Source organism: Mizuhopecten yessoensis, unplaced genomic scaffold (assembly GCF_002113885.1).
Source record: "Mizuhopecten yessoensis strain PY_sf001 unplaced genomic scaffold, ASM211388v2 scaffold11107, whole genome shotgun sequence".
NCBI classification, from domain to species: domain Eukaryota; kingdom Metazoa; phylum Mollusca; class Bivalvia; order Pectinida; family Pectinidae; genus Mizuhopecten; species Mizuhopecten yessoensis.
Window position 1 is genome coordinate 119,898 of NW_018408883.1, and position 9,857 is coordinate 129,754.

The 9,857-nt window shown below is 36.1% G+C and overlaps 1 protein-coding gene across 1 annotated transcript in view; it reads left to right on the forward strand.

The window, feature by feature from the left end:
* Positions 1-232: 232 nt before the first annotated feature.
* Positions 233-9,857, forward strand: part of LOC110465928 (phosphatidylinositol 5-phosphate 4-kinase type-2 beta-like) — an 18,729-nt gene continuing 9,104 nt past the window's right edge. Inside the window, exons 1-7 of the mRNA XM_021522106.1 lie at positions 233-508; positions 3,834-3,931; positions 5,479-5,575; positions 5,856-6,005; positions 7,169-7,315; positions 8,154-8,192; positions 8,937-9,050. Coding sequence (XP_021377781.1) covers positions 392-508; positions 3,834-3,931; positions 5,479-5,575; positions 5,856-6,005; positions 7,169-7,315; positions 8,154-8,192; positions 8,937-9,050 — 762 coding nt within the window. The 5' untranslated portion in view covers positions 233-391. The remainder of the gene's footprint in view (positions 509-3,833; positions 3,932-5,478; positions 5,576-5,855; positions 6,006-7,168; positions 7,316-8,153; positions 8,193-8,936; positions 9,051-9,857) is intronic.

Below are 9,857 nucleotides of genomic sequence, written 5' to 3' on the forward strand. Positions count from 1 at the left end.
GGGTCATAGTCACGGCAATTCGGTGATGTTTTCGGCACCAAATCGCATATTTCCCGATAAAATATGGCAGATGGAAGTAAATAACGTCTACAAAGGTGATATTTCACAGTAATAAAGAAGTATTTGGTTCATAACTGGATCGTATGGGGTAGTATTGGGTAGTATTGGGTGGTTTTGGGTAGTATTGGGTGGTATTGGGTAGTATTGGGTAATTAGACGCACCCCTGTTGGGATATTTGTTTTCGTCGCCATCTTGGATGTTGAGAGGTGTTGCATCGATGATGGCCTGTCTACATTGAACTGATTTTAAAGATGTGTGGACTTCTTTATATTCTGTCATCTTGACAATACCTTCCAGATTGTGATTATTTAGCTACGCGATTCATCAAAAATGGATAAGCTCAAGAAAGAGAGGATTCGAAAAGTGAATCCTGTGTCACAAAAAGTCAAACTCTTCCGAGCATCAGAGCCTCTACTAAGTGTCTTCATGTGGGGGATTAACCATACGGTATGCGTTCAAAACAACCCAAAATTATGCTTTTTGTTTAAATTATGTCCATATAAGGTTTGCAATTAACATAAAATTTAAAGATTGAGCTGCATGTTTGATGATTTTATGATCATTACACAGGAAAATATCATTTCCGGTTTGTACTGTATGGTTTATTGACACTTTCTTCCGGCACGTCTTAATACCCAACACTACTTCAATACTGTGAAATATCGCCTTTGGAGAAGGTATTTACTACTATTTGCCATGTTTTATCGTAAAATAAGCGATTTGGTGCAGACCCAATACTACCCAAAACAACAATAAGCTGGTGTAATACGATTAAACGGTAAAGAAATGTAAACTGAAGATAAGTAATTAATATGATATCTGCACTGGGTAAATTACTTCTTCCAAGGTGATATTTCACAGTATTTAAGTAGTATTGGGTACATAACTGGGTCGTATTGGGTAGTAACTACTAACTAGTATGTGGGGTAGTATTAGGTATTTAGACGCCCCCCTTTCTTCTGCATATTAAAACTTAGTAAATTATAACATTGTTTTTCGAGATTCTTTTTCAGGTGAGTCGGCGAGTCATGAACATTGTTTTAGAATATTTCAGTCCCATTATAAGAGTGAATAACACTATTTCTAGCAAGAAATAGCCTGTGTGACTGTCACGACATGACTGTCTGTGTATTGGACTTAAGTTTAGATGTGATTTTCTAGATACTTCCTGTTCTGTTCCAACATGCCAAGACAAATGTGACCGGGTTGTATATAAACAGTAGGACAAGTGGTCTGTAAAAAATCCCATAAATAACAAGAGAAAAATACACTTCTTCTAGTCAGAATTGTGAACTCGTGGAACAGCTTACACTGGAAATGTAATTTTCACAATAACATCAACCTATACAGATATCTCTAAAACCAGAAAGTAATGAACAGCAGGACAGCGATCTGAGTAAATATTGGCTGTGATAGCATTATATTATAAGGGCCGCAAGGATACATTAACATAAACGATATGTATCAGGATACTGTGCATACAGATCAGAGAAGGAGCTGTCACCTGCCATGTTAATGTTGGATCCCATATAGGAGTAGACTAAATTTAGAAACAACGAAATCCTGAAAATATTGTAGGTGTATCGTAACCTCTCAAAAAATATTTAGTATCGTACCATATTCAAAATATCGCAATATATTGTCGCATGATATATATATCACTGCAGCCCTAATATTTATGCATGTACAGCCAATGTCATAATATCTGGCAAATCATAATATTCTGTGCATGAATATTTATTTTTTCTTTATATGGACAGTCTTTTATGGTGAACTTCATTAAAATGTGATGCCTCATGCATGAATTTGAAGTGATATATGTGCATGCTTTTATTATAGTGTAAAATTTGGGAAATATTTGTAAATTAAACTAAATGTTTTGAGTACACCGTTAACTCTGTAGGCTATTTGCATTGCTTACCGAACTTCGTCTGCATGTTTTGGTTCTGTACCGGAAGCTTCTGTGTATTTTCGGAACTATTTTATTTACTTTAGAGGGAAAGTGTTCCGGGTATTTCTGGGGCAAATATTGCACATGCAAATTGTTGTGTTTTTGGGTATATAAGTCGGCGAGCTAGTATAGTCCGCCAGTCAGGTTTCCAAGTCTCATGATTGTCTGCTGACTCACTCTTTTCCAATGGGTATATATGTATACACATATGATTACTTACAGATACATGTTCTATGCACTCCAGGAATATATATTTGTGTGTATATGTTAAAGTTAAAGCCATAAACACCTGAAACTTAGCTTTATATATATTGATTTCCATTAAAAAAATAAAATGATCAAGGAGTGAAACACTAGGCTGATATATACCTGTACTTTGAACTTTACAGCCAAGGGAGCCATGGCCATTTGACTTCAAAGCTGATAGTTCTTTTGATGAAGATCAAATGAAGGGATCAAACTACAAATGTAGTCTATTGTTGTATTGACAAGCTCAATGTGCACTGTGATACATATAAATGTACAGAACCCATGATTTCGTCACAACATATTCTAGGGGTGCAGGAATCAAACGTAAGAGAGGATATATATATATATATATATATAACCGCTGGAATTGTCAGAACGAGAGTAGAGGAAACCATGAATATTTACTGTTGAGGTTAACGTTACTATAACACCGGGCAAGGCACATAAAACTAATGCGTTTGGAACTAAATTGCTGTTTAATATGTCATTTCATTGTCCTTGTGGTCTTATATGTGTATATCTAATGGAATGAGCTCAAGTTTCTAGAGTATTACATCAGTATATGTAGGGGTTAATAAGACTCCATAGTATACTGTAGGGTCAAGTGACAACAAAACTCTTCATCAAAAATCTCCAGGAAAAAAATGTTCGGTTTATTTATTACATTATAGTCCAGTGTTTTCCCTAAGTCATGCATGCACGCATCAATTATATATTCCATTACCAGAAAGTTTGTTGATGTATTATTGATTTCTGTATCTAGGACTTGGGTTAACTGTTTTCATAAACAGAGAGACTGCTTCAGATTGTACATGTATCAGTTATATAATAGCATGAAACTGCAACCAACGAGTGGCTTTGATATATTGGATCAACATGTTACATTTTGTAAATGTATTGGTAATTATTTATGACAGTGCTTTGGTTTTGTATACATGCAATGCTGTGCATGCTATTAGCTGTTAACTTTCTTTAACAAATACTTCTGCAAACCTGAATGGATTACTTCAGTTATGGGTGAGCCAATTACCATGGGTGTGATAAGGTTTCATAGACGCTATCTTCACAGGTACCTATATATAGCTAGCTAGCTATATATAGGGACTCAAATGTCTGAGTCCTTTACTCATGCTTCCGTTTTGGACTCATCAACTCAAATCTCTTAGTACAGTATTAGTGTGCATATCGGTCTCGTCAAATTTTGAAAACGTTGTTCAGGACTGGCCTAAAAAAATCTACAAATACCACTTATATACATTGTACATGTGTATACAAAATGCATATGCATGTATATATAAACACGTATAGGTCAAAGAATTGATATAGACGGTAAAATTCCATATAACACTGGATCCTAATGGAGGTATGTCCTTAGGATACAAATTACATAAAATATTATATAGGTCAAAGAAGTAATTCCAACAGTGTGGACAAGTTTAGGTTGTCAAATTTTCGGAGCGATCCGCTCCTTTAAACACGTATATATACAAAGAAGTTAATTAGATATGGTCTGTTTAATATACTAGGGTTGGAAATAGATTGTTATTTTTTTCTTGTTTGTTTTCTTTCCAGATAAATGGCTTGAACCATGTGAACCTTCCTGTGATGTTAATGCCTGACGATTTCAAGGCGTTCAGTAAAATACGAGTGGACAATCATTCTTACAACAAGTAAGTATTATATAAAGGGGGATAACTTGTACCATTTTTAAGGCTATCAGTTAAATATGAGAGGACAATCATTCTTACAACAAGTAAGTATTATATGAAGGGGGATAACTTGTACCATCTCTAAGCCGGCTATCGGTTCTTACAACGAGTGGGCAATCATTCTTACAACAAGTAAGTATTAAATAAAGGGGGATAACTTGAACCATCTCTAAGGCTATCAGTAAAATATGAGTGGACAGTCATTCTTACAAGTAAGTATTATATAAAGGGGGATAACTTGTACCATCTCTAAGGCGTCCAGTTCTTACAACGATTGGACAATCATTCTTACAACAAGCAAGTATTATATAAAGGGGGATAACTTGTACCATCTCATGGGCGTTCAGTAAAATACGGTAAAATAGGGGGATAACATGTCCAGTGACTTGTATACCAGGTAACATATATACATTCTGTATGTTCTAATATCAAGTGAAGGATTAACCCCAACCCTGTGGTCTGAGCATAAGTAAAACCTGGCCTTATATGGAAATGGTTGAGAGCCAGATCTGATAACTGTGTATATATATATATATATATACTGGTCATGAAAAGACAAATACTCTCCTGTTGAAATAATGTACATGTATAGAAGCTTCTGGTAACCTGTGTCAGACCTGTCCCCGACTGAGAACTTAGTATTTGGGTCAGTTATATAATTAGCTTGCTGGATATGTGAAGACAAACTCAATCAGCTACCAAGATAAGATCCAGGGTCAGACTCTGTTCCAAGGTTCAAACATTGTTACAATTGTGTAACAAGGATACAATTGTGTAACAAGGATACAATTGTGTAACAAGGATACAATTGTGTGACAAGGATACAATTGTGTAACAAGGATACAATTGTGTAACAAGGATACAATTATGTAACAAGGATACAATTGTGTAACAAGGATACAATTGTGTAACCAGGATACAATTGTGTAACAAGGATACAATTGTGTAACAAGGATACAATTGATTATGCAATCCCCACCTATTACATCTTGTACTTATATAAAACCATATATACACTTCTATATGAATCAAGACCAAATATAGCATCGTTGGTCTGTTGAACTTTGGAATCTATTAATGTAATGATATGAAAAAAGGGCATACATGTAGCTTACATTTGGGACTGAGAAACAGCTGGCCTATAAAGGGTTATTTAATTTTTGGTCCTTGGACATGATCCTTAACAGTTGATCAAAGCTCGAGGTATAGGCAAAAATGGGGAAAATTATTACAATATTCCTTTCAATTAAAACATTCGGCTATATTTGTTTAAATGATCCAAAAAAGTGATATATGCATGCGCACATGCACTCTTGCATGGCTATTTGTTGCATTTCTGTTGAAATCTTGAAAAAACAACTTTTCAGAAATAAAAAAATTGTTTAACTCAATGATACCTGAATTATAATATGAAACAGGCTTCAAATCACAAACTTTAAGAATCCTGCTATATCTGAATGCTTAAGTATTTTGATGTTGTAAACAATTTCTTGATTGTTTTTGTGCAGAGAAAGTATGCCAAGTCATTTCAAAGTAAAGGAATACTGCCCAGTTGTGTTCAGGAACCTTCGAGAGAGATTTGGAATTGATGACCAAGATTACATGGTAAGGCATTTCGAAATTGATGATGGTGTAGAAATAAAATTTAGGTAAAAAAAATTGAAAACCATAATATTCATTTACTAATGATATAGAAATTGTTAATCTATCATTGCTTGATTTAGTGTTTCTTATTATATTAGCCTCCAAGTTACATGTACCGGTATGTATGCATAGGTGATTGATGATATAAATGTATTAAAATCTTATAAAACTAGGAGACGTAATATTATTTAATAAACAGGCAGCAATTTTCCAATGTATATATCATTATTTATCTCTTCAGAATTCCTTAACCAAGCAGGCAGTTGATGTGGACTCCCCAGGTAGGAGTGGGGCCCGTATGTTGATGTCTCAGGATAAAAAGTTCTTTGTGAAAACACTAGTCAGTGAGGAAGTGGAGCAGATGCATCATCTACTCAAACAGTACCACCAGGTAATAAACACGCTCCTGTCCAGTGTGGGGTAATAAACAGGCTCCTGTCCAGTGTGGGGTAATAACACGCTCCTGTCCAGTGTGGGGTAATAAACACGCTCCTGTCCAGTGTGAGGTAATAACACGCTCCTGTCCAGTGTGGGGTAATAAACACACTCCTGTCCAGTGTGGGGTAACAAACACGCTCCTGTCCAGTGTGGGGTAACAAACACGCTCCTGTCCAGTGTGGGGTTACAAACACGCTCCTGTCCAGTGTGGGGTAACAAACACGCTCCTGTCCAGTGTAGGGACATTTCACTAAACTATGTGTAGATAAGTTGTATACTAGAAAATACAAAATATTCATGTTTGATATAAATATTTAATGCATCAATACAAATTTTTGGATTTTAAAGCTTGATAAGAGTACCTGGTTGCAGTATGAATGCTATTCTGCATTAGTTCAAGGTACTTTTATTTATTTTCTCAGTTTGAAATGCACTTGTGAGTTACGTCATGAGATACAAGCATGAAGGGACAAATACACTCATGCTACTGTGATCAGTGCTGTGGTCTTGCCTCGCCTCTAAAGACTTACTTAATGGTTAATACTGTGAAAAAAAGATAAGATCCCTTTCCCATATACAAATGTACCATATAAACAGTCAACTATGAAGAGTTCTTTTTGAATGTTTAGAAACATGTATACAGTTGCTGGGCATGTAGAAATTAATACACTTACACTTATAATGCTACTAGGACTGTTCCTTGGGTTTTGACTGCACCTGGGGACTTAGTCTCTGTTACATTATCTGAGCTGTTATTTCTTGTATTATTATTGGATTAAAAAGGGGAATTTGATATATTACTGCCCATAGGCATCTTGTTTTAACCCCTCGACAGTGGTGCCTCAATAATTCATCCTGCTGTGTTCTCAGAAAAGTGGCCGCATTATGATCATGAGAGCACTGTGTTAACATGACAATATTGTACTGAAACTGCGGACCTGTCTCCTAAAACACTTAACTATATAACTAGGTGATAAGATTAGTGATCTCTGGATTGATGTAGCTTGAAGGTTTTGTTTGTTTTTGTAATTCAACACTTTCAATAGATATACTCTAAGAAGATCAACTATTGTAAACTACATTTCTGAAGGTATTTAACTGGTGTTTATTTGACAGTACATTGTAGAGACTCATGCCCAGACTTTACTGCCTCAATACCTCGGCATGTACCGGATCACTGTCAATGATGTTGAGACCTACCTGATTGTGATGAGGAATGTGTTCAGTCCCCGGCTGGTCATCCACAAGAAATATGACCTCAAGGTTGGTCAGAGTCAGTAGTCCCTGTAGTATAACCTTCAGCTACTCACCTGCCAGGAAATGATGAAACTTATTATATGGTGCAGCTGCCAATGTCTGTCTTCTTGAAAACTGACCCATGGTCATGATATTTTGCTGTATTCTATTCAAAGGCCAACTTTACTTGAAGGCAGTATGGTCAAATGTTGGCAGAGGCTATAATGGGTAAAAATATTTAAGAACTTCTTCTGAAGTTCCAAGAAACCCAGGGTTGTGTTAATTGGCCAGTTAGTACCTTGGATGGAGTTAAGTTTCCTCGGATGAATAACCTAGCATGCTTTTAAGGTACAGGGGTAAAAGTGTGTCCAGAGCAATGCTTAATTTCTCATCCAATAATTATGAAACTTGGTACCAATGATTGGTACTTTAGGTAGTTGTGCACTTTGGATTTTATTTACTCTCAGGGTCAAAATTGTTTGCTTTATATATTCAAGTGAGTGATACAGGTGACTGGTCTTCTAGGCCACAGCATGTTGGTATAAGCCATTTGGTTTAACAATAATATATAATGTTAGAAGATCATTTAAATAAAAGGTTTACCAAATTTTTCATGACAAATTTTACTAGTCATTATCGTATATTTTAATGCTTATCCATGTCTTAGCTTGAAAATGTTTCTAGCTAACCCTTAAATAATAGTTATAGGAAATACTAAAAAAATATCTGAAACTAGGATGAACTGTAGATACGTATTGATTCTAAATTGCTTTCTCTAGATCTGGATAACTGTCTTTTAAATGTGTAGATTTTGATGAAATTTCTTGTCGTGCACATGTTAAACTATGTGCTGTTTAATTTATAGGGATCAACAGTTGACCGTCATGCCAGTGATAAGGAAAAGGTAGGATTTCATTGGAATCAAACTGTTACGTATGTGCTCCTAATTGTTTCCCTTCCATGATTTATGAAAATCCAGTCTGCAGTTTTATTTTCATGGGAGTTATATAACGCCCCTTTTACAAAAATATTAGTCAAATCTTGTACAGATAATTGTTACAGTAACTACATTTTTCGTTCAAATTTTGTGATGTTCCACAACAAGTTTTGCACCCACTCTTACTAAGTCACCTGTGTATTTCCCGTTTGATTGGAAATGGCTAAAGGCCACCAGCTGCAGGCAGCCTTCTAGAAATTGTAACCACTATTTCTCTGGAATTACTTAAAAGACCATGTCAAAAAATAATACATATGTAATGTCCATCTAGTCTATTGGTAGGAATGAAAAGTTGAATACACTCATGCTACAAAGTTTTGCCCTGATATCCAGCCCCACCCAATGGGACTTATTCCCTGGGTCATAACCTGGAATTAGTTGAAGTCCCCACCCTATAACCATATGTACATTTTCTAGGCTTGAAGAGCTGATTAGTCTCTTTCTACTAGGGTTAACTTGGGGTCTGCCCTTATCCCTGAAGACTTGCATAACTTTGAAAGATTTAAAATCTTCCTCCTATAATCATGTATGAAATTGTTGGACAGGAAGAAAGAAATACATTAATGTCCTTGGCTTGATGTCTTCCCTGCCCCAAGGAATTTAATCCTTTCCCAGTATATCTTGATACATTATATCTTGATCTTTTCACAGGCGAAAGACTTACCTACGTTTAAGGATAATGACTTTATTAGTGATGGCCTATCACTAAAGATTGGGATGGGTGCTAAGGACAAGCTGATGGCTACACTTACCAAGGATGCAGAGGTAATGTAAAAACTGCTTCAACATCGATCTGGTGATCTAAAACATCTAGAAATCAATATCTAGTTATTTACATTATGTATATATATATCTATTTGATATTTTATGAGTTATATATGCCATTCTTTTATTATCTACCTTTACTATCGATAACAAAGTTTGACACTATAGTTTACATAATTATGAACATAATATCATGTAAATAAGAAGCCCTATATTTCTTTTCAATTTAGAAAAAAAAAGTTAATGCCATATTTACAAAATTCAAAAGTTATCATGAGGCTTGCTCACTTTCTGTAGTTTATCATAGTTATCTGACATTCACTTACATTATATGGTGTACCTAAAACAGAGAATTACATTACCTGTTACCTGTGATCCCCTGACCCACCACTCANCCTACTCCATCACACAACCCACACCCTACTCCATCACACAACCCATACCCTACTCCATCACACAACCACACCATCACACACCCCACTCCATCACACAATGGATACCCTACTCCATCACACAACCAATACCCTACTCCATCACACAACCCACACCCTACTCCATCACACAACCCATACCCTACTCCATCACACAACCCATACCCTACTCCATCACACAACCCATACCCTACTCCATCACACAACCCACACCCTACTCCATCACACAACCCACACCCTACTCCATCACACAACCCATACCCTACTCCATCACACAACCCATACCCTACTCCATCACACAACCCACACCCTACTCCATCACACAACCCACACCCTACTCCATCACACAACCCATACCCTACTCCATCACACAACC